General features: G+C 44.3%; 1 protein-coding gene across 1 annotated transcript; it reads right to left on the reverse strand.

The window, feature by feature from the left end:
- Positions 1-132: 132 nt before the first annotated feature.
- On the reverse strand, positions 133-25974 carry zhx2a (zinc fingers and homeoboxes 2a). Its single transcript, XM_076081487.1, has 14 exons — positions 25775-25974; positions 25554-25606; positions 8752-9271; positions 7797-8477; positions 7293-7505; positions 6324-6584; positions 6022-6237; positions 5738-5822; positions 4393-4578; positions 3259-3707; positions 2631-2883; positions 2376-2532; positions 1890-2009; positions 133-1353 (listed from the first exon to the last, which is right to left on the reverse strand). The coding sequence occupies exons 3-13, from the start codon at positions 8842-8844 to the stop codon at positions 1892-1894; spliced, it is 2712 nt and encodes a 903-aa protein (XP_075937602.1). The 5' UTR covers positions 8845-9271; positions 25554-25606; positions 25775-25974; the 3' UTR covers positions 133-1353; positions 1890-1891.
- Between the last annotated feature and the right edge of the window lie 68 nt (positions 25975-26042).

Here is a 26042-nt window from a genome sequence, read left to right on the forward strand (position 1 = left end):
ACTGGCTTTACTTTTACTGTTTTGTCTGTTAAACTTAAAATGCACAAAAATAACTTTGTACTGAATACAAGCAATCAGCCACCCTGTCCAAACCAAGCTTTGATGCACGGAGTATACACTGGAAGGCTGAGGCGGTTTTACAGCTGGTTGTGTATTTATTGAGTTACAGCAGACTTAAAGTAGAAAATGAACAAATGCAAGCGGTTCTCCATTCTAGCCAACCAAATGTACAGTATCCCAGATACTAGTCTGAACATGAAACTAAAGCAGCAACAGCCGCTGTTCAAACCAGGGTTAAATGGCTTTCTTTTTGCTGCACAAATATTGCAAGCGCTTTCAATTTGACCCATGAATCACACATATCCCTTTTAAATCATTTCTAAAAGTGAGTTAAAAAATAAATTGAAGTGCATGCAAGAAGTTCATGACAACTTTGGCTGTTGTGATGAGATTGATGAACCACCATTTCAGGTATTCTAAAGCGGCTGTACAGAAATCAACTAAACTCAGCTTTGAACAGGGCCTTCCTAAAGACGAGAGAGGAGAGAAGCCAAGGGGCGTGTTCACGGGAGCTTCAGTTACTTCATGCGTGAAACACATTCTCCAAGATGTTCTTAGCAGGTTCAGTCGAGAATATTTAAAGTTCTTCAAACATAATAAGAGAGCAGAAAAGGCAGCATGGTGCGATCGGACCCTCTTCTCTACGCGATCAATCATTTCTGTATCATGTTGCGTGTCACTCCTAGCTGCCCCTCGAGCACTTCTGAGTGATTTCCACCGTTGTCAGCGTAATTCTATGAGCGTGAATCAAGGTGACGCTGCAGGAGAAAAGGAAAAGTTGCAGCATGTACATATCTATCACTACCACAGGGATATACACAAGTGATATCGAAGACTACTCATGAGTAGTGCACAGGTATGGTTTTCAAAAAATAGGACTAATTTTCAGCGAACACTAGAATACAATTTGATCTTAAAACAATTAAAAAAAAAAAAAACATTCCAGGTTTTGGGGCACCAGTCATGACTTTTTTTTTTTCTTTTTTCTTGTTCTTCAATGTAACAAAACATGCCCTTTCAGTAAAACTGTACACACTTTGTTTTTGTTATACAGAAAAATATTTACAAGGGTGCTTGTTTAATAAAAAGAAAAAGATTAGTAGTAAGAACAATGCATCAAGTCCAGCTTTGGCACTCCTCTTAATGTCAGCGCCACAGTTCAGTCAGTGGAACTACAAAGTCCCCGGCGCTTTGTGATGACATCACAGACAGTTACATTACTGGTTCCACATTCGGTCATCTTGAGTCGGTGCATGGTCGGTCTGTGACTTGGCAGTCAATGATTTACTCGACCTGGAACAGAATCAGACAAACACGGTGTGAAACGAAGACATGGGGCAATTTAAATAAGTGATTGCTATGGTCGCACAAATTCAGAAGTACTAAACAAAACTTTATTGGGTATAAAAAGGTGCAAATTATTATAAAAAGTACTAGAAATATAACACCATTTGCACTGCCTGTGAGAATAACACTGTCTACATAGATGATGCTAATGATGGTGTGGGTCCAAATATCATCCGGTCATCCCAGCATGCCATCTTTTTTGGAGGGCCAATCAGAGGTAATTGCCCTCTAATAGCTTCCTGGGTAGCTGGAGACTGCAGCTGTGGCATCTTAAAGGAACAGCTCACCATTTATTTATCTTTTTATTCAAGCCAAGTTACACAAACTCAAAAAAATATATATGCACGGATCAATATGTTTAACAATAATGGGTCAAATGTGTTGCACCAGTGTAATATTCATTTGTGATGCTTTCCCCAGTTTCTTAACACTCCCCATACAAACCACATACTAGTGTTCTTTAGAAGGATATTTCAACCTACTATCAACCAGTGACCCGTCCAGGTTGCTCCAAGGAGAGAACTTCACCGTCTGTAGCCAGCCTTTGTCTTTCCTCTCCTGCTTCACCCTCCTCTCCCACTGCCACAGTCACCTGTACCCACCTGGCAATGAACCAGACGCAAAGTTTAAACACAAACGGACTCCTTCTAGGAACTAAAAAACAAAAATCAAAGAAATGTTTTCCTGTGCGCATTGAATGATCTGTGAAAAAAAATGCCATAAACCATACGCACGATGTCGAGTTGATGAAACGGGTAAGAAATGCAAAGAACGGAGTAATTCAGCATCCACAACTTGTGATGCCCATACGGTGCTGTATTTTTAGACTTATCACAAAATAAATCTTAAAATAACTCCTCAGATATTCCTTTAGAATTGGCAGTGAGCTGATCTTTTTTTGTCTGTATAACATCTCACACTAGAGAATAAATATAGGATGAAAGATCCGTTTCCCTCTCTCCACCCACCTCCCTTTGTCAGCAGTGCTGGAGCTGGTTTGGTCCGGTCTGGTCCGGCTCAGGTCTGTCACACTGTGGGCTAATCTGCCAGTCAACCACTGGACTTTGTCTTGGTCAGAGAGCTTGGAGTGCTCTGGAGCTGCTGCTGTGCTCTCACCAGCCTCCACTGCACCAGAGAAGAGACAACACAAAGTCAAACAAGGGTATAAAACATTAAATAAGGGAATACAAAATGTCTACTTCAAGTTCTCTTCCAAAACTCACCTTTCACAGCCTTGACTTCCAAGGAAACACTCTGGGTTTTCTCAGAACTCTGGCCGTTCTGTTCCTGGCCCGCTCTCTGCTGCTCTACAAGGTTTTGTTTTTGGAAACTTTCCATCCAGTCCAGAGTTTCCCCTTTCTTCAGTGCCGAGCGGTGGTCCTTGAACCAGCGGACAATGTCGGTGCGTCCGAGGCTTGTTTGGACCTCCAGCTGGCTGTACTCCTCAGGAGACGGCCACCGGGTCTGACAGAACATCTGTCGAGACAAATCGTGTGACCAAACACAAAACAAGTACTGTTGCCGTTCAAGACATCTCATGGATATATGTTCGATACTGCAGTTTTCTAGACAACTTCACTTTAGTTCGTCAGATCTTATCTCACTTTTAATAATAAAGTATCAGCAAATGTCATCATGTAGTGTCAATCACACAGCTTTCAGTACCTTCTCAAGATTAATATACACCTCAACTCACTTCATATTGTATTTAAAAATGTGCCTTCTCATCAATTAATCTCTTTAAAGTCACAACTTTTTACCATTAGCAGCTCATCTCGTCCCAACTTGTGCCATACTCTTAATATATTGTCATCTGATCAGCGTCGACATGTTTTCGTCAGCTTTTCTTACCTCTCTGAGCAGGCCGAGGGAGCTGCTGGCGATGGGAGCCGGGCTGGTGGAGGCCGACAGGATGGGAGGATGGGGAGAAGAGGAGGAGGATGAAGTGAGGATGGGAGGGGATGCAGAGGAAGAGAGGGTCGGCGGGTGAGGGGATGCAGAGGAGGAGAGGGTCGGCGGGTGAGGGGAGGAGGCTGCGAGCACAGGAGGGGAGGAGGAGGATGATGATGAGGAGGAAGAGGAAAGGACAGGTGGATGAGGAGAGGAGCGCAAAGGTTTCCCGCCCTGCTCTCGATGTGAAGTCCCGTTCAGCAGCGCTCCGGGCCAGTCTGCTCGGTCCTCTGTGTTCTTTGAAGACATGGCGAGTAAAGCCTTCTCCATGTTGTCCCTCAGCGCCCGGCGCTCAGAAAACCAGCAGTCCACCTCAGTCTTAGACAGCCTGGTCTCCTGGGCCAGCTGGTCTGCAGCAGGACAGAGTTCAGTGGATCAGATGAGTGGAAGGCTTTTTTTGGGATACCTGGGAATTCAGTCTCTCTCCGAGGGACTTAAAAATGAGCTCATTAAAAACACTTCTGCTATTCCTGTCTGCAGGAACCCACCAGAGACTGGCCTGCAGCTCCTTTGGGGTGAAAGGAATTAAGTCACGTGTTGTGAACTAGTATAAAGAGTGAGGGCATTTGACCAACTGACTCGCACCCAATTTTATCTCCCTCAGTCAGTAAGTTTCAGTCTGTAAAAGTTCGGAAATAACTCTCAGGAACTTCCCGTCATCATCATAACAACAGTTATGACTGGCCAGCCGATTTTGTAATTCATCATCTACCAGCCTGCAGGACAGCAGTCTTGTGTTTCGAAATATGTAGTCTTGTATCTTGTGTAGGCAAATATAATGTGTACAATGTGCTCACATCGAGCGTCTGAATTGAGGACTAAGGCTTGACAACCAGGAAATGAGTGAGTAAAATAACATTTACAGAAAAGCATTCAGTACAGGGTAGTGGTTTGTGCCACATTTAGTAATTCTGTTACTGAAAAGGACGTTTTAAAAAGGGGGACGTTAATGCTTTCCCCCCTCTTCCATCTTTCTTGCCACACTTCATGCGATTAAATCAATCTGCTTGTGAGAGGGTTGGCGGAAGGCTTTACCTAGCTCCGCCTCTGTCGGAGTGCCGCTTCTCTGAAAACTCTCCTCCAGCGCCTTCAGCTGTTCTGACGACTTCCCCTTCACCCTCTCCAGCAGCGGAAACTGGTTGGGGACCGCTTTCTTTATGAGGGCGTCTTTAAGTGCTGGTGTCACCTCTGCTTTCACCAGCACTGGAGGTGGAGGAATACCTTCAAGAGAGACACACACAGAGAGACTTAAAGACCAAAACATGGTGGGGTTTGCATTTTGTTTTGAGGACAACACCGGCAATTGATATTACTAAATGACACACCACAAATAGTGCTTAAAAAAAATCATTATAAACGTAGGGCTTTTTGTGGAAAAAAAACGCAATTCAAATGATTAGGAAATAAATTGTAATATTGTATCTTTATTTAAACACTTGCTTTGATGAATAAAAATCTTGGCATTTGTAGTTTTATTTATGTATCATAAGCTGATTGGAGCTAAAGTTAGGAAGCTAAAAGGTCATAATTTTGTCTCTAAAATCTATTTAATATTGCTGAAAACATCGCCTTCAAACAACTGTATTTATTCAAGTTTCACGCCAAAAAGTACATCGATTACATATTACCAACAGGTGACCTCCTGCTCGCCCCCGGTTTGGAGAAGCAGACAGCAGTTACCGCACAAATACCGGTGAAAATATTCTAAATATAGCATAAAATTAAGCTGGAATTGATTTTTTTAGGTCGGCATGTATTTTAGGTGGCCAAAATACATTTTGCTGAGCGTCCACAGCAGTGCATTGCTTTGCTGCTGTGCCTGTACTCATGTCTGCTTCTCCAAACAGGGAGTGTGCAGACCACCGTCTACCAGAACCCCCTGAAGGTTAGCCGTTCAGCTCCATGCTATCAGCAGACAAGCGGGTCACTGCAATTACTCTGAGCAGCAAGCATGGGAATGAACTACAATAACAACTGTCTGATTAAGTTGGTTGTTTCAAATAGTGAGATTGTTGCTCCTCAGCGCATTTTGGACATGCAGTTGTGACTAATTGTGAACTTTATGTTTTCTTCTCATTGACACGTTTGTGTGTGTGTGGCTGTGACATAACGTCCTGCCGACATGAAACTATCATGCGACAATGGCACCCGTGTGTAAACGTGACCGCCAAGAAGTATTAGCCCACAGCACAGTAGCTTCCACCCCTACATCAACTACGATTAAACACAATTTTGCTTTCTCAGTGTATTGTTTTAATAATAGCAATTTAAAAACTACTTCTGTAAAACTAAATGAGCTTGTTTAGAACCTACAGAAAGATGTGTGATCAGTCAGAGTGGTTTATCACTTTAGATGTGTGGCCCTGATCCCACCACATACCTTTCAGATTCAGTAGCCTCTGTTCACTGAACCACTTCTTTATCTCTCCTCTGGACAGCCCGGTGGTCTCTATCAGCCTGTAGATCTGTCACATGACACGATGCAACACAAAATGAGACAGTATGTGAGGGTCTTTGTCAGCGATAGCGGCGTGTTAAAAAAAAGAAAAAAAAAACAGTAGCACAAAATCTAAAGCAGCTACAAAAATCCAGAGAATATATAAATATGTACACGACCTTCTAAAACATGGCACAAATAATGTCATCTCACTCACTTATTCTTACCTCATCTTCCTCGGGGAAAGGACAGTGTGTGTAGCTGGACCTCAGTACTGATAACTGCTCCGCTGTTTTGTTGTGGTCAACTGTGAAACTCAGCACTTTGGGTGACGCCAGCTTGGATGTGACCATCGGCGCCGAGATGGTTTGAATGATGGACGGTCGTTTACTCTCCGTGGAGATCATAGGGGAGGTCAGGGGTCGTTTGAGCGACTGTGCCACCTGAGAGGTAAAACATGGTGGAAACAGTGACCAATCATACGGCTTTGTGTTCGTACAAGTTAACATTTCCGCCCGAGGTTTCGTACCTGGTTAGCCACGGTGAGTGCCAGCGGTGCACAAGTGACAGTGGAGCCGTTGGCTACAGTAGTCAGCACCAGGCTGGTCTGTCCCAGGAGGTGACAGGGGAGGGACTGCAGGACAGAGGCTGCCGACTGCATGGCTTTGGAGGCTGCAGTGGAGGCATACGAGTTGGATGACTGGGAGTTGAGCTGAGGAGCTACCACGGTGAAGGTCTGAGGCACGGAGGAGATTGTTCCGTTGAACATTTTCTTCCTGGCTTCTTCCACCTGCCAAAGAAGGAACGCAATTGTTATACTTGTACGTAAAAAAAAAAAAGAAGAAAAAAAAAAAGAAGCCCTTATCGGTAATGTATGGCTGCCATTTTAAATATCTGCAGTAATTAAAGTACCAAAATTCTTCTTCTTCTTAACATCTTGACTATTTTCAATTAAAGCAGATAATCAAACTGTTGGTGAAATTGCCCGTTTCAAAATGGATATTATTGTATCATTTTCTAATTCACTTTATTGTTTAGGTTATTACCAGTAATAATCTCTAATACTTTCATTTAAATAAATCTAGTCTGTTAAATCACTATCTATCGCCAAATGAGGTGACACAATGGTGATTGAGCATATCGCCCGCTGATGAAAGCCCTTAATATTTGCAGTATTACAAACTGGGTATCTGTGGCAACATTCTGGGGAAAGTGAAAATGAACATCAGCAATCAGACAAAAGCCCAAAATCTGATCAGACAATTTGTTTACTTGAGCTATTATTTGCCTTACAGTTCTATAAGAAGATGGGATAGCCAACATAAAATGCAACACAGGATAATTATTCTCAGTATTTGTAATCTGGATGCAAGTTAAATGATAAGTTAGAAATACAGTTTCTATCACCATTATTAGTTTTGGTAAAACACACTAAACTTTACTTGAGGGAAGAGAATTGAAAGAGTGCCTCAAACATCATCATTACTGTACTTCCTACCTCCTCCGGTGACCAGCTAATGCCCTGCTTCAGCCTCTGGGTGGTAAACCAGACTTTGATTTGCTCCTCTGGATGCTTTGAGGCTGCAGTGAGCCAGGAGAGCTCAGCCTGTGTTGGGTAGGGGAACTTGTTGAAGGAAGAGATGAGCGTCAGGTTGTCGTCCAGCGAGGGGTTGTATTTGGTTGTGTTGAGGGGCACTGCGATCTTCGGCACCTGAAATGATATAGTAAGTAATGGCAACTGAATAGCCTTTGTACTGTGATCAGTTCACAAACAAAACACCATGATGTATATTAAAAACTGAAAAAAAAAGGTTAAGCTATAACTTTAGGAGTCTTTAATTCCCTAATAATGTCCGAGGCAAACCCTAAAAAGAACCATGAAATTTGGTGCCAATTATGTGGAAAATTAGAGTTTCCTTGAAAAATCGAATAATGCATTTATCGTCGAGCAGGAATAGTTTATAAAAGAAAATGAGTATCCTTCCTCCACCGGGTGTCCTACCTGAGTGTAGTTTACAGGCCGCTGTAGGGAAGGCATGATGTGAGAAAGGCCTTCTGCTTTGAGTAGAGTCGACTCGGGGAACAGGACCGTTCCATTCAAATTGAAAGCTGTAATTGGTTTCTTGGCCAAATCTGTCCGTTTATTATCCGACGACATTATTTTTGGTTTCCCGATCTTCACCGTGGTGGGTTTGCTGAGTGGCAGAGCGCCCGGTTCGTCCCCTTTGCCACAAACGGCACTGGACGTGTTGTAAACGAATGCGCTGTTACTGCACCCCTCTATCGTCTGTTCCAAGATTGTCTGATTATTCATTTTGATGCGTTTGAATTTAAAGTTGCTCTCCCCTGGGTGACACCTCTCGTTGTGTTCCGTCAGTGTGTCGAACTTCTTTGTGTTGAAGTTGCAGACGGCGCACAGGTACAGCGGGTTGAGGATGACGTTGGGGTGGTTGGCGTCGACGTGTTCTTTGAAATTGTTGAGGTTCTGCGTGGAGAAGGGGCAGTATTTACACTCGTAGCCCCCCTGCTGCCTACGCGGAGGCTTGGATAGGTCTGGTGGCTCTGTTGCTGGTTTGTCTGGACCCATGGGGGGGTCCAAGGCCTTGCCCCTCAGGTCTAATTCCGTCTCTGTTGAGAGATCTGCCTCCATAGGCCCCTCCTCGCTATGGTTCTCCGTTTTCGTCTGGAAGAAGAAAGTTTTCAGATGAAAAGGAGACTTAACTAGAAGTGGCATTTACGTGTATCGAATCATTCTGAAATCAGTACACAACCACTGAAACACACAGATATACAAGACAAGGTATCCTAGTGAAGAGAAAGATAAGGATGATTACAAATGACTAATTAAAGTGCAGTGAACAAAAAACTGTTTTAAAATGACAAGTTAGAAACTGTTTTCATACGACGCTCTATTTAAAGAAAGCTAGCTGCTCTTGACAGACGCATTGAAAGTGTACCTCCATGTCTTCTTCTGTGTCGTCATCCAGCTCCACCATGGTCCGCTCTGGTCGGATCATCAAGGGAGTGGAGGCCTTCCGTCGACTGGACATGATGACGGGTCCTGGGTTTGTCTGGGTGGACAGCTGCCCTCACTGGGTGCCTGTGATTGGCCACAGATGATATCGAGAAGGCCGAGGTGCCCAGGGTGCGGGATGCAGGACTGCTATCACGGAGCGGTTGGCGGATAAACAGCTCCAGGTACCGAAGAATAGCCAGGAGACCTGGCTTGTACTTGGACCAAGATGCAGGCCTGGGCTCTCTTGTATATTAGGAGGGGGTAGGGAGCACAGCACAGTTTGTGGGATAGGGAGTGAGCAGCCAATGAGTCTGAAGAGCCGTTTTCCCCAGGAGTAAGATTAGAGAGGAGGGCAGTAGAGGGTGAAGGTCTGGTAGAGACGGGACCGTTTATGCCGGGCTCGCTGACAGCGTCAGCTCCAATGCTGGCTGACCTCCTGGAACGTCATGACGGGATGCTACCTGGATGGTAGAAAGAAGAGAAGAACCAGAGTATAACAGCGGAGTATTACTAACATTAGACAGAAGTTTTTATCAAACGCGGAAGTCGGACAAACAAGCCTATTATTTTATTTTTTAGACCGCATCTTCATTAACGTAGATTGTCTTTAATTAATTGACAATAGCATGGCTATATGCTTATTTAAATTCTATTGTTGTACAGTAGCCTCTCTGCTCAGTTTGCAAAGAGTTAATTCTGCTTCCTTCTTTTAATAGAATACATTTGTTGGAACGTGGATCACAGCGTTTGTGGGTTTTTAGTGTTTCTTTGCAGTTTACATGTAGGCTATTATATACCCATTTAAAACATGCATCCAGTAGTTGCCATATTGGCCTGCTATGACTTAAATACATTTAATAAGTGAAACCAGTGACGTGTCACAGATCTCATCTGGACTGACATGATCACTCAATAGAAGTCACAGAAATAACAATGGAGCAAAATTGAAAATTAACATTTTGAGACAACTGAGACGTTGGAGTATACATAGGGAAGAATGAACAAAAGTGAAACACGGGTAAGGAAAAGCCTCCGATACCCTCTGCAAGTGTCTTTGAATTGCCTTTAAAAGTATGGCAGCAGGCACCAAACAGGCTGGTTTGAGCGTGTCAGGAAAGGCAACGTGCTGGGCTATTTAAGCTCGGCGGTGTCCCATGTGGATCTGCAGCAAGCCACCATCCAAAAAGAGGTAGTTGAGTCAACAGTCAGCTGGCGGGCAAAATTGGCTCAAAGGGAAAAAAGGTCAAAGGAAGCCGACAAAGAAACGGCAAAGCAGAGCAGATGGCCTACAGGTGGTCCACCGCCAGATCTGCTCAACAAAGGTGCTGAAAAGAAAAGCCAACGCCCTTAACAAGAAACTAATTGCAGTGGGCTGAGGAGCAATCACTAGACACTGGAGGTCTGAAGAAGCGGTACCCCGCTTAATGAGTGTTTGTGGTTTCATGCTGATGGAGGGAACAAACAGTGTGTGTGTGGAGAAATCCAGAGGACATGCAAAGCACAACTATACACAAACCTAGAGGCTAAAAGGAATGAAAGGCAGTATTGTTAACAGTACCTCGTGTTTTTGTCAGTATATATACATATATATATTATATATATATATGTATATATACATGACACAATTATAAATGAATGATAGAACCTTAAGGAGGAAGTAGCAGCCATGGGATGGAGAGACAATACACAAATTGATTAAAAGAAAATAAATTGGCAACAACTTCATAACTATAACGTATTTAACAAAATGCCAAGAGTTCCCTGGTTTCCGCTTCTCAAATATGAATATACTTTTCTTAGTGTTCTATGACAGTAAATTGGGTTTTACACCATCTGTCAGACAAAACAAATGATACGAATATACCAACCCATCGGACCCGTCGATAAACAGTCAAGATAATGGTGAGATTAGTCGATAATGAAAAGCACCAGTTCACCGGCTCTTGTAACTTCTGTCTGTAAAACTGTGTACACTGGAGAATGTTCTGGAGTGGCACCCTGAGTATGTGTTTTAACGTGTTGTTTCTTTCCGTCTCAACACAACTATGCATATATCTTGGATAGATTAGAGTTAGGCTTACTACTCACTGATCAGTAAGCAAGTTGCTGTAATAAATATTGGCACATTTCTTTTCTAATACATAAAAAAAACAAGCGGTTGCACAACCAGGGCAACAACACGAGCAACAATCTGTTCGACCAAATGAACTTTGGCCAACACACACACACCTGTTATAATTACAGTCCGTCAGTGTGAATGGCTGAGACGAGAAGCGTTCAGGTGGCAGCTGTATTTTGCAGAGTAAATATGAAAACAATTTAGCTCCACGGAGCAGCTTGGACAAGTTTTACACAAGGATTTTCGAGTGTCTATTTATGTAAAAACACTTATCATCACACTTTGATAGCGTGTGCAAATATATAAGCAGCTGACAGGTCTGCAGCTGTCAGGAAGACAAGTTGTCCTGAGAATTACTGACTAATCATAGATCAGATTGTGCTGCGGAGTGTGAATAAAGTGAGAAACCAGAGACAAAGCCGCTTCAGATACATATCTTAAAAAGCCCAGAGCAGCTTTTATTTGGGTTCTGCTGAAATAACAACTCCCTGAAGAAAGGCGGTTAAGAAAAGCAGAGTGTGAGCAGAGGAACCTTTCCTAGACCTAGGGTAATATTGTAATGAGCGGAGAGACTGAAGCTTATCTGGCTCAAACGTCTATTGATATTCTGGAGGCCTCATGCAGAAGCTCCACTCTCATATTCACGAATAAAAATCAAATGAGTCGATGCAGCAGCGGCACGTTCTCCCATCAAGACATAATGAGGTTCTATAAAACCAAGTCGGCACAAAGTCCTCCACCAAATTAAAATCTCATGTCTGCAACACTAAAATATGTGGTGCTTACGAGTAGATATTGACAGAAGAAATAAGTATCTTCCCAGACGGATCATATTTAAGCCTGTATAGTTGCTGTATAAGGGTGGGGCTACAGTAAATATGAGAAAAGTAAGACTTCTGTCATCTTGGCGTTGTACCTTGCAGTCATGATTTGGGCCTCTGCGACAGCGTCGCATTAATCACACGGCGCCGTACCCTTCGAGGCTCGGAGGCTGTCGCTCGCTGGCCGACTCGCCGTCCCGAGACATCTCAACTACTCGCACGACCCACTGAGGCATCATTAGAATGCAGCCTCATTGCCATGGTGTCGCCATAGCAACCGTGGACGTAGAGCTGTAGTCAAGTGGCTGCTACATCCGTGTCGTCCGATAGACTGTATACGCGGGGACGACCATAACACGGCTGCTTTTGGGAGGTTTCTTCAACTTCCACCCACTGAACGTCAAGGACAAGTTCACAGGGAGAAGACCTAAACCGTCTCCAGATTAATCAGAGCTGTTTAATGAACCCCGTTTCTCTCTGTCACAAACTCAGGGAATGTGACTCTGAGCGAGTCCACACAAGGTTGTACTTAAAAACTAAATATGGAACAATGGAGTGTGCCAATCGGCAAAGTTAGCAATGAAGCACAGGCCTGGACGAGTGTCAAGTGTGCTGCGGAGGTGTTGAAGGTGCAAATCAAAATGACAATCATGCAGAGTGTATGTTTGCTGCAGCGAAGGAGAGAGACAATGAGCATGAGGACCAGCTTTTAGAGTCCGATAGCCCAGGTGAGCTTAATCAAGCTGACGACCCTCCCCGTTTTTCAGCCAACTGCCTGCTGCGGTTTGGCCAGGAGAGCCTCCATGACTGTGGGGGGGGGCGTCACAGTGAGGCACCAGGGAAGGTTACAAGCTCCCTGATTATCCTACCAACTCTGTTTTGGAACTGTATAGAGTGAAGGCCGTTAACACTGCAGTTTATTTATTCTGCCACTCATTATTTAATCACCCCGTCCCTCAAAGTCTGCCTAAAATCCAACATCTGGTAAGAAGGAGCCGGATATGCATCTGAAGCGCCACTTCATACGACCTGCTGAACCTCTGCTGCATCACTGCCGACACAGCCGGAACACTTTCCGTGTGCGCTGGATGAGGATCTGACTGTGAGCACAACGGAAGAGAGAAAGCTGTAGCTGGAGCTTTTTTCTTTACCTCCTACTGGTGTGTTGAACCCACACAAGTACAGGGAGAGAGGATTTCCATTATGCAACATCTATGGCCGTGGTTACACTCGTCTTTTCAAAGCGACTTTTGTGAACGTGATACGTATACACACACACACACACACACACACACACACACACACACATAGATATATATATATTTATTTTCCTATGCTTAATGTCCTGGTTGTCAACTCATGAAAGCTGCCAATGGTGCCTCACAAATGTGCTACAAGTGACAGGATGACATCAAACACTAATTTGCATATTAACCCTCTGTACCTTTTGCCCAAAATAAACCAATTGCACTAACCACATCCTGTAAAAAAACATCAAATTCTGTGCTCCTTACTGCAACTGGGAAGCCATGATTGACTTGCCTGAGACCAACAGTCACATGACAAAGACTGTGAAACTTTGACATAACTGCAGGCTGCTGAACACAGAGCAGAGAGGGTTGTAAATATGTAAATAATTGAATTTCTAGAGCACATGGAGCCTTAAACATATAATACTTATAGGCACATGGAACAATGTTGGATATATATAGATACTACATTTTGTTTTCCAGGTTGAAATCTGACTTGTGGCCCTCAGAGGGTTTTAAATAAATGCCTATTGAGTCATTTAAAGAAAAAGTGCTCACAACACGACAGATTCTGAGCATTGGCTGGCTCAGAAAAAGGCACATTATCTTACACAATACAAACAAACACAAACAGCTCCACCGTTCGAGATGTTGCAGTCGAATTAAACTCGTGTTGGCTGAGTCAGGCTGACTCTCTCAAACAAAGAGCAAAGCCTGTGCAAAGAGTGCTGAACACTGAGGACACACCGGCTCTAAGATCCTCCTCCTCTCTTTACTCTACCGGGAGAGAGGCCGCTCTCCTGCTGCCTTCACTGGCTACTCTGGCGCACTGCATGCCATCAAGGAAAATATATAATTGGTTTGTGAATAACAGCCATGGCACTGAATTAGTCTAATCAACAGTTACAGAAACTTTATCAACAAAAAAAAATATCAACCTTACTACCAGGCTCAAAAATAATAATTTGGTTTGTTTGGTTGTAAACATCTCAGCTGGAAGAAATGTGCTCAGACTGCAATCTGAGCTTTTCACATAATTGCTTTCACTTTATTTCCAGTACAAACAATAATTGCACCCAACTCAGCGGCTTTCATAGCCAGGGTCAAACCGTGTGTTCGTTAGTACGTCTAACCTAGTCAGCCAGTTAGCGTCTGTGTGCAGAGTGAGCTCTGTGCTGGAGCCACAAACTCCCTACTGTCTGGATGCTCATTAAACATGTATGAAGACCCAGCCTGGCAGCCCCTTGCCTGCCCGTCTGTCTGTATTTGCCCGTCGTCTGGCTGGCTGTCTGTCTGATTGGTGCATTATATTAGCGGAGTCATTTTTCTGAAGGAGTTCCATGTATTTGCTGCCAGGCAGCAAATACATTTATCAGCCCTGGCAGTGATTTAGTCTACACACTGGCATACATACTGGAGGGGGAGATCAATACGAATCCTTCGTACCAGATGATCTAATACAACAGAAATATCAGTGGCGCTATAGGAAGGATATCTATCCAAAACAGCAGCGAGAAGAGAATGAACAGATGAGTCACAGCAGCGCTCTCCACTCAGCTCCTATTTCTGTGCCTCATTGATGTAATCTCACAGTGTAGTAGGGGGGGGGAACAAATATGACTCAGGCTGTGCTCTCAGAAACTGGAAGTTTGAAAAGGCAGTGTGGCCTTCAGCTGCAGATCTCCTCTATTAAAACACATCGGTCTGAACCGAATTAGCCCGCGTGCCAACACTCGCTGGCTAAACGTGTCGTGACTGATGTTTACAGGGAATTATTGGAAAACAACTTTTTCTTCTGGGTTACTACAGTAACTGCTGCTCAGAGGTCCAGGTGAAAGGCTGCAGCTCTATTTTCAGAGACACATTGGTAAGGAAAGCACATGTGAGGTTGGGAAGGCGTGCCCCTGCTCCATGAAGGCAACAAGTGCACAACACCGATATGATTTACAGTCAATATGAAATGATGTAATGCAGCCAGCCAGACTGGTCAGGTGCACTCGAGTCTCTTGCAATGTCATCCACTGAGGCCATTGTGATTTCTGCGATGCGGGAAAATAAGGAGAGAACTTGAATCAGACTAAATATCTTGGAATTTGCCAAAATGTGGATGCACTTTAGTAAAATGAGGGTTTTCTCTACCATTAGAAGAACTTGTTTCACAGCACCCAAGCTGAATGAACAGGGGGTTTTAGGTTTATTTACGGGCACGCTGCCTCTCTCCTTTGCTCTCTGTGTCAGTGATTCCCCTCCACACAGACAGACACAATCCTATCACAGAGGCCAGGCGGCTAGTTTGGATCACACTACACCATTTTGGGTCCGTTATTCACTCACCCATAACTTTTAGAGATTGCTGGTGATGCAGCACTTCATCTTGTAGCCCAGCGGTCCCCAACCACCGGGCCGGTCATTTGGTACCGGGCCGCACAGAAAGAATAAATAACTTATATTGTTTCCATTTTATTTTGAAAAATTACCATTCTCTCCCAATTTCATCCGCCTGTGCCTCTTGACACATGTCAAGATTAAGCCAACAAGCTAGCGAAAATGAGTAAAACACAAATGTCTTTGGAGAGCTTCTTTGCACTGATTCAGCGTTAAGGTGAGTTGTATTTATTTATGAATTTTATATTTGTTTTCATGCCGGGCGTATCATTTTATGTCATCGCGTTTATCCGCCACACCTTGAAGGCCGGTCCATGAAAATATTGTCTTACATGAAACCGGTCCATGGCGCAAAAAAGGTTGGGGACCGCTGTTGTAGCCCATTGAGAGGGCCCCCTATTAAACGCGTACCCTTCTCACTCATGGTTATAACATAATCAATAACCCACAACTAACTCTCTTTAACGGGGTAAAACACCATGGCACACAACTTGTGACATAAACAATTTGTAAAACTAATAACTGTACATTTAAAAATGTACACCGCTGAACAGCATGCTGGGTATTGTTATAGTTGCTAGCTTGTAGCATCATAACAATCTGTTAACAGCTTAGAGAAGCTCCGCCGCTACTGCATATTTAAGAACAGAAAAGAGGTTTAGGATAAAGAAAGAGATACCAGAGATGCACCAGAAAAAAATTAAGTATTTTTTAACAATCCGATGTAGCCACTGCCTCCTCGGATTCAAGGTCGTCAGTAGCGCCAATAAACCAGCGAAGCTAAAGGGTCAGACATCGCTTGAAGAGGCATGTGCCCGAGGCACTGCATATGAGAGGAAAAGCAGGCGGTGGAGGTTTTACTATGTTGCAGTTTGCACAATAAGAATTGTTTACACTTAATGTGAAACCACCAAAATATACAAAAATACAGTGATACACCGTGAAAAGGCCAGAATCCTGAAAAAGTCCCGTGATACAGTGATACGGTGCTCGAAGGCGCGAGCTGAGAAACTCGTCAATGCATCAACCAGCAGGCTCCATATCTGACCTGTCAGCGAGTGACAGCCAACCAGAGCACAAGGCTGTGATGAGGGCAGACTTAGGGGAGGGGTCTCCAAGTCGACCAAAACACGGAGATATCTGACACAAACAGCTACATTCAAAGCATTTAAGTTTACAAAAGGATTTAATGTTTTGCTTTATAACTGTATTGAACCACTGTAATAGTGAAATGTTGCGTTACATCAAATTCATTGATATTCATTCAAGCTGGAATATTTTCTAATGAATTATTGGAATGTTGATTATCCACCACATGATTAGACACCTCTTCTGAAGACAAACTCTGCTTAAATCGCTAAAAATTAGAATTGGATTTCATAAAGCCCTCGCCATGCACTGCCTGAAATGTAGAGACACAGGCGGCCATCACACGCACAAAAGGCGTATGGATGGCAACCTCTGCGCTTGAAGCCATGCATGAAGTACAAACCAGCCAGTAACACCAGGGCTCAAAAATAACGAGCACAATGAGACAAGAAGGCGACATCAAAACCACAAGCTGAAGAAACGCTTTACTGCAAACAGCCACATGACTTTGTTTGTAGCATTAACTAAAACTTTGAAGCTCCGACAAACACTCGTATATCACGAGTAACAAAAACGTATTGCACAGAGAGAGTGCACACACTGCCTCTTTCTTTGGCACTGGTGTATGGGGTGAGTTTTCCCTCCAGACTGCTTGGTCCACAAGTCAGCCACTGCAGTGAGGCGGACAGTGTGTGTGACTGAGTTGTGTGGGTGAGGAGAAGCACCGCCACCATTAGTACAGCGTGTCCCAGCAGGGGTGGAAGAGGAGGAATTTCGGACCGTCGCAGAATTGATTTGAATCTCATCACGCGGCTCCTCTCTAGACCAAAGCAGTGCTGCACTGCATGTTCTGCATAGCAACAGAGCAGCGCTACTTTTGCTGGGCTGGGATAAAAGACTCAACGTGGACAAATGATGAGAACGGTTGTTTTGTCACTTGAGCTCAACCTATAGTGGGTTTCTGAGGCCAGAGCTAATATTGGGTGGTAAGAAAATTGCTAATTTTCCTTTGCAATTGTGTATGTTGCACATTTTCACTTTATAAAAGATCAGCACTTTTCCTACACAGTATTTCATTCAATCTACTAAAAGGTGCAGCGGGGAGGGACTACTTTTGCAATATTATGCACCCCTCAGCTTTTGTGACAAGTTGCTAAACTTTCTCCGTGTAGAATAAAATAATCACTGCTGTGACCTTATTCAATCTACGGACACCGTGGCCTATATACAGCGTGATGGAGATACTGTCATGCAGACTACACTACAGTGGACCAAGAATCCAGTCTTCCGTTTATTCTGGTTCACGTAACAATGAACACAGACACTAGTCTCACGTTGCCAGACCTGTCTCACTGAACACACACCGTCACACACACCGTGTGTCTCACACACACACACACACACACACACACACACACACACACACACACACACACACACACACACACACACACACACACACACACACACACACACACACACACACACACACACACACACACACACACACACACACACACACACACACACACCAAGCTTTAAAAATATCCAAGTGTCACCCACTCTGCTGCTGATGGTTGGGTTACTATGGTAACGCTGCAACCAACAGAGACGGTACTTGTATCCGGGAGCCGAAACCCAGCAGAGGTTAATCAGTGTCACGACAGCAGCGATGTTTAAAATCCAGCTCCGCTTCACTTTTCTGCACCAGGGTAAGGTTCACCATATGACTGATTGTACACATTAAAAAAATATATTTTACATTGTTAGAATGACATATTTAGAGGTGACAAATCTTGTGTATGCCAGTGCGCATACATGCAAAACATTACGTACCGCATCTTCAACTGAATGCATCCTACAGCCGCCGCTATTCCAACAATAGACTCTAAATAAGCCATTTTACATAGTTAGTAGTAAACATGCGATTAAAACTACGGTGAGCTCAGAATTTGCGTTGCCTGCACAACATCAGGGACTGATGCGTATCCAATGGGCGTACCGTCACTGAACATGCAAGGCTGTCTCACATCAGTTTGTTTCTGCAGCCCCATATAAACTCACAGTGACCCCCATGCTGAAGGGCCAACACGTCAGCGAGCATTCACTTGATCCCAGGGCTGCGAGTGGGAATGAAAAGCAGATGGGGGTGCTGGACCGAGTTTTTATTACAGCAATCGGAACAACACAGGGGTTAACGCCCCTCTTCAACATTTTTTATTTAGCTTCCATAATAATGGTCCCCCCCTTGACTTGAATTTGCTGTCCCATTTGCGCTCCCCCTGTCCAGCTCCATGCTCCTCTTTCACTCTCCCTAATGGCTTTCTGCACAGACAGCCACACTGATAACAGCACATTCGTCTACCACAAAAGCATTAATCTCCACCGTGACAACTTTTAAGAGCTTAAAACCACTCTTGAGTGTTTTTTTGTTTGGGCCAGGTAAAATTTGAGTTTTCAGTTACCCTAAATGTACTGGGGTAATCTCTTGCACCCAACCAGCAGCCTCCAAATTAGGTCAACAATGACAAAGGACATGGACTAAAGTTTTGCAGAACCCCTACCACTAGCTACTACATTGTAGTCACTGCAGATGCAATGTAAAATAAAGTTAAGCATAGATTGTTGTATGCGTTTTACAAAGTATGTCCTTTACATTTGCGAGCATGCATGGGACAGAGAGGAGGATGTATGTCACGAGTCCAAATGAGAACACTTGGAGACTTTGGATTTTGTTTGTTAGAGCCTCAGCGAGCACTTACTGCGTCTGCGCTGCCAGACTTCCCACCTGTCAATCTCTGCCTTCCCTGCAGTGGGTGTGGCTTCTGAATCGTCTCCAGCCTCTCCTCATTGGTCTCATGCCGGGAGGGGTGTGTCTGTGCCGTGCCAGCGGCTGACGTGGTGCAGTGCAGAAGGACTTTTAGTAAGCTCTCTCTCTCTCTCATTTCTCACCCTCTTTCCTTTTTCCCCCCCCAAAACTTGAAATTTGGAGGACACAGTCAGATGGGAGAAGGGGAGCTACTCCACTCACATGCTCACACAAGCCCCAACGGTCTACGTGACATACAGACACCGATTTGCGCGCAAGGGTGTGAAATGAACTTTTTCGACAGTTCCATGTAGCGGTGATTATGTTCAGCATTTCACCAGAGCATCCGATTCAAACTTTCATGTTCTAATAAACTGCAGTGGCGAAAAAAAAAGAAGAAATGAGCCTCTGGCTGGTGATGCACACGGGGTACTTTGATACATGCTTACACATTCAGAACAAACCGCTGCACAGACTGCTTTGCACCCGTAGACATAGATAATAATCAATGCAGCGATGATGCAGTAGTCTTTAATAAAATATGCCACTTAAGATATGACCGACTGCAGATACTAATGGTGAGGTCCGGTGCACCAGCTCTTACTCTCTCACACAAACACCTTGCAGTCTGTCACTCACTTCTCATTCACACCGCTTCGACATTCCGTCTCTCGTTTCTTCTTTCTTTTCCCGGTCACTCTCCGTGTGGCCGGTTTTCTTTGCGACACCTCTAGTTCGGTTGGATTTTCCGACATGCTGAGCACCACAGACGTTGCGATTTTCATGGGCGCAAACGGGCGACACCATCTTTAGTAGAATACCAGAAAGGAGGATCGCCTCAGTGGACACATAAAACTGTCAAGAGCATTGTGACCTTTTGTGTGCTTAACCTGGAAATGTTGCTGCTTTGGTTTCCAGGAATCCAACTAGGTCCTGAGCTCGCAAATAGCAGCCTTGTACAGCAAAATCTGACATGACACCAACGTGGACCATTGCTTTTACAGGTTACGGTGCTAGTGGGCCTTTAGCCTCCATCGGCTTCTCATTTCTGTCTCTCGCTCTCTCGCGGGCGCAGAGTAACTCCGTTGCCTCTTTCTCTGCATCGCCCCGTCTCCCTCAGACGTCACATGCACTCTCTCACACAGTGTTGCTGTCATGCTCCCTCTCCTTCTGTCCCTATGTAACCCTTCAGCTCTGCCTCTCTAATTGCATCCTTCCATCCGTCACACACCTCCAGGTGATGAGCTCATCTCTGTGGTTGCCTTAGTCACCTAACAACACGTCTGAGAAGCTGGTGGCGGCACAGCGGAGAGGGAGGGAGAGAGAGAGAGGGAGAGAGAGAGAACCTGAACTGAAAACACTGGAACAGAGCGCAGCGTATATGTCGGTGATGTCATCACAGAGCCCAGCTGAGCACGACAGGCCATGATGACAACAACCTCCATCCCACGATGACTCATTCCAGTGTCTCACAAAGAGAACGGACAGCCATTATAGAGCTCGGGATCGGATGTGGACGTGTGATGCGAGAGGTCAGGAAATGCTGGATGTTCCTGATGAAAGTGAAAAAAAAAACTAAAACTAGTTGAAACCCACCATAGGTCTGCTGGCACGGCTCTAAAAAATAACAGCCACACATCATGACAATAAGGAGGTCTGGGCTCAAGACAAATGCAAAAATATAGGACTGATTCATTTTGTCTCCCATGCAGCATACGGTACAGTACTGCAGTCAGCAAAGCCTAAACAAGTAGTGAGTAATTGAAGTACAAAATTCAAAAAAGAAAAATGGAGATCATGGTTCACTGTATCCTATAAAATCAACCTCTCGGGGCTCGACATTTATCACCGGCCTGCTTGCCCGGGGCTGGTAAACTCTGTGTTCAGGCAAGTGCATTGCCTCATGCAGTTGTCTGATTGGGTAAGGGAAAAATAAATGTGATCTTTATAAGGGAAGTCGGTTCCCAAGATATTCAGTAAAATATGCGATCTGTAGATTGGCATTAATGTTTTGTGTTGGAATCAGCTGGAGCGCTAGTTAACATTAGATTTTAGCGGTTAGCAGCCGGTGAGCAGCACAGGCGACAATAACGGCGCTAAAGCTAACGTTAGCCGAGATTGCATTTAGTTATATTATGATGCGTTCAAGCACTATTTAGTAAAACTGAGTATTGGGGGAAAACAGATTATAAACGCATGAGGTAATCAAATTTAATCTAGTAAATTTAGTTTTTTGAAAAGAAACTTGAATAATTTAGTTGTTTGAAAGAGATTTTTTTTTCACAGCACATAAACAAGATATCAGGAAGATTATGATCTGTATAATTTCCTAACACTAACTCTTTGCAGCTTATATTACATAATTTAAACTACGAATGACAAGCGCCTGTAGAAAGCAACCAGAGTTGGTGATTGACCTGCACCGTAAGCACTGTTTCTGCTCTTTTACAAAGAAAGTGAGTCTGTTCGTGCATAAACAATCGTTAGCATAGCTTTACTAATGCTGTGTAGTCTAGCTATATAGCTGTCGGTCAGTGATGGACTGCTAACGCTGGATAGAAAGTAATAATTGGAATCCCTCAGTTGACCTTCACATTAATATTTCTATCACTTTAAACAGGAGTCTTTGGGCATTCAGAGCTGAGCAGCAGCTTGTCCTTTCAGTCTCTGAAACTAAAACATTGGCTAACGCAACGTTAGCTCAGCAGCTGAAGGAGGGGACTGGGAGCTGGATCAACTTGGACGTTATCTGATATCTTCAGCTTTAATCGTGAGATGTCACCTACCAGCAGTTCCTCATGGTTACCGAAAAGGGAAAACTACATAACAATCATCACTCATATAATATAATGACACATAAGAACGATTGACTAGTATAATGAAAATGATTGTTAATGTGAACTACAGAAAATTGGTCTTGTTTTGTAGACACAGATGAACTTCGTATTTGGCTGTAGGTAAATACTGATATTTGTCAGTTGTAGTTGAGCTCCCGGCTCAAACACGGGACAGCTAGAACTTAAGCAGCACACACACACACACACACACAGTTTCTCACACATCACTGGAACAGGACTGCCTGCCACCTGCCCAGTTAAATCTACCGAAAACAAACATAGCGTCTCATTGTTTTACTGTCAATCTTCTGCCTCAGGTTAGTTCCAGATAATGTTAATGGCTCTTGCTATTGTGATTGACACATGCAACATCTAGCACCGGTGAGATGACTGTCAGGAATCAGATCTCACACATCATTTGTAAGAATGATATTTGACTGTAGTGCACTTTCCTTGCCGTCAGCCCATACCAATGGTTTCTATTTAAATGAATCTCACTGACTGAGTCTTGTTCAGTTCCCACCATCTGAGTACAGTAAACAGATAAGCGCCTCTAGGAACAAATACAGCGGATCGCCTCACAGCTGGATGTTTTGGCTGTGACATTCTACGAGGTCACGGTACATTGAGAAACCCTGCAAGGTTGAGCAAGGCGGGAAAAATAGGTGATCCAATGACAGTAATTTATCGTTCATGCCACTTCTTCCAAAATAATAGCTGCCAAATTCCTTACTGTAAACAAACCAAATGATTTTAGGCTTTTGAGTAAATCTCTCGTGACTGAAATGTGCTGCTGCTGTCACAGTGATGATGGGACAATCACTGATGTTATGGACAACAAGGTAGTGTGGGGACATCTGTGCATTTCTCTAATCCCTTGAGCAATACTGAGAATAACAATTTCCCAATTTTTTTTAAAAACAACGCCTTAATCTTGCATCTGTCAAACTGTAAAAACAATTCAGTGATGTCCTATATACCCAACACTGGACAAAAACAGGGATTTTAAATCATTATTCTATATTGTAGTACTGACCTGGTGACAGTCAACTTGTTTGGGGCAAGCAAATAAACAAAAAGTTTCATTTTATTTAGGTGGATTAATTGAATATATTAATTTTGTATACACCTATTTATGGCTGTATTCCCGACGTCATTCTACAAAAAAGCTTGGCTACACAATACGCTAAGCAACTGTGTGTGATCTGAAATATGACGGGTTACTTTTATCAACAGACACCGTTTGATTGTTCAGCCACCAATAAAAACGGGCCGGCTGTCATTCTAAATTATACTAAATTATCTGTGATTTGACAGATCACACGTGGAAGCCATGTGAAGAACAAACATGAGCCACATGTCTACTCACACGGAGAGAGCAAGAGGTGCATGGCTTAGCGAGCGAAGCCAAGTTTATACCCAGAGGAATTGCCGGTAACGGGTATGACAGGGGGGGGAGGGGGTAAACTGCGCTGCGATCAAAAACACTTACATCTTTTACGGATTGGGCTCCGTCGGGCTGTTGATCAAGGAATGTTTAGAAATGCAACATAGTAGGTCGTCCCAGTATGAGGGGGATGTCGTCTATTGAACGTACTTCATCAGACACACAGTAAGAACGTGAATAGTCTGGGTGACAGCTTTACTTAGAAAAGCAGCATTCATAACAGACACCAAGTTCTTTTCCATTAACTTGCCCACCTGTAGGGGCCGAGTGTGTAGACCTGTCAGAGGTCTGAAACTGTGCACTGCTTAACAGGTGCACTGAATTACAGCACAGTAAATCTGTGTCACGGACTGTTTATCACAACCGGCAGTATGCAAGATATGAAATGCTACTTTAATCTCAACCAAGTGCTGCAGAGTCGATATATAGTATCCTTCTCTGGGAGCCGGACTGTGTCTTCTTGTAATGGTCGTAGTCACCAATACTCACGTAGACGTTGTTTGGGACAGACTCAAATCAAACCATTATTATGTCCATAGTATGCAATACAGAACTGAAATTCAGTGAAATGTATGATTGTGTCACAGATAAAATGTATTTGATGTGGATGGGTGTAGTCACTTGATATGGACCGTGTCAGCACCCATACCAATCCTGGGTATTCAGGCATCCAGGGGACGACGGCCTGTTGATGGTATTTAATTCTACTGTGGGCGTTAACGCTGCCAAAATTATGTAAAATCTCCAAAAAGCAATAAGACAACTTGCGTGGGGCTTGAATAGAATGCACTCGGGTCTGATGGAGACTTGCAACTCCCAACATATTGGAAAGTTTACTGTGACTTTGAAGAAACTTTACGGCGTTATCCCCCAATAATAAACCTTAATGACAGAGTAGTGCATGTGAAATGTATCGTTGCATGACACAGTGATGGAAGAAACTAGAAGACAAGGCGAGGGATGATATACACTGGCCTACAAAAAGCAAGCAGACCTTCCCTGTTTAAAGTATGTCACGACTGTGTGTAAAATGCTGACATGGGATAGGTTTGATCCTCTATATAAATATGTATGTTTGTGTTCATAAATCACAGTGCTGGACAACATGTAGGATGCATAACAATGCAATAAGTCAAACTACCACTTTCCCTTTAAAGGGTTGCACTGAGGACACGTTTTCCTCTGGTTGACACTGCGTTCATTATTAAAGTTGTTATTCTGAATAAAAACAGCCTTTTATACAGATGTAACGCGCCTGCTGCACCGGCAGGATACAAGTCCGCTCCTATGCTACGGTGTGTCTATCCGTCTGCATGCAGTAAAAGCCGTGGTCTCGGAGGGGAGGAGGCATCACCAGGGGTAACGTTACGCCTACATCACAGAGTCGCACAAATCAAAGTCTATAAACAACGTCGGACTCCCAAAAGTTGCGACCCGAACCTCAGTACCGCTGAACGCGAGCGGGCTACACCCGGCCGTGGTGCGGAGTTTAATAACGGCCGTTTCCACCGGCCAACCCGAGATGTGACAGTGGGGCGCAGGAAAAACCCACTCTCCCCAAATGTTCCCCCCTTCTCGCCATCGACGTAACAACATGTCGGCAAAGGACGGCCATGTTTTGCTGGTTATGTCGACACGGGGAGGAGGAAAAGTAGACACGATGTATCTCCGCTCCGCCGTCTACCACCACGGCCTCGACGTATCAAAGTGAAACTTAAACACCGGGGGGAGAAAACGTCCAATTAACAACTTGGCGGACACATTGTCTCAGCACGCAGGTGTGAACGGCAGAGCCAGGCAAAGTTCACGCGGCTAGACAAGTTAAAATATTTATACAGAGGCGTGCGGGTGTTTGGGAGACACGCAGAGGCAGCGCGAGCCAAGAGAGGGGCACAAAAAACAACTACATGCAGTTTTAACTTGAGGGACTTTTAAGGGTGGGGGGGCGTTAGAAAAACAAGAGCAAGAGTTGATCCATTTTCTTACCTGCCCACCGTTTTGGCGCGATGCTCAGGTGGCGCGGTACAATCCCAAAGCGACTGCGAAAACAACAAAAATGAGACGGACCGGTGTTAAACACTCTCGCGGCGGTCCGGTAACCGAGCAGACAACAGGCGACAGGAAAGAGAACATTGGCGATCACAAGGAGGATCTACGCCAAAAGCCACATGATCGCCGACGTCAGAGTACGTATTTGCATGCCGTACCGGAGCGCCGGTGTCCGTCCACAGCGGGTCCATGGCGGCTGCTGCCGCGAAAAGTTGAGACACGGGCTGAGGAAAGTGAACCAACTCCGCTTCCAGACGGCAGGAACGGCGCTCGTGGCTCCATGTAGCATGCCTGCTGCGCATAAATGAATGAACGGCGCCTTGTTGCCGTCAACTTGTCCCCCGTGCTGATGCCCGCCTGCCTCTTCGCTGGGAGCTAATTGAATATTACAGTATCAGAGGGGGCGTTGGTTACCCCTAAGGTCCC

Source organism: Anarhichas minor, unplaced genomic scaffold (genome assembly GCF_050575085.1).
Source record: "Anarhichas minor isolate MPS153535 unplaced genomic scaffold, ASM5057508v1 ptg000080l, whole genome shotgun sequence".
Taxonomy (NCBI): domain Eukaryota; kingdom Metazoa; phylum Chordata; class Actinopteri; order Perciformes; family Anarhichadidae; genus Anarhichas; species Anarhichas minor.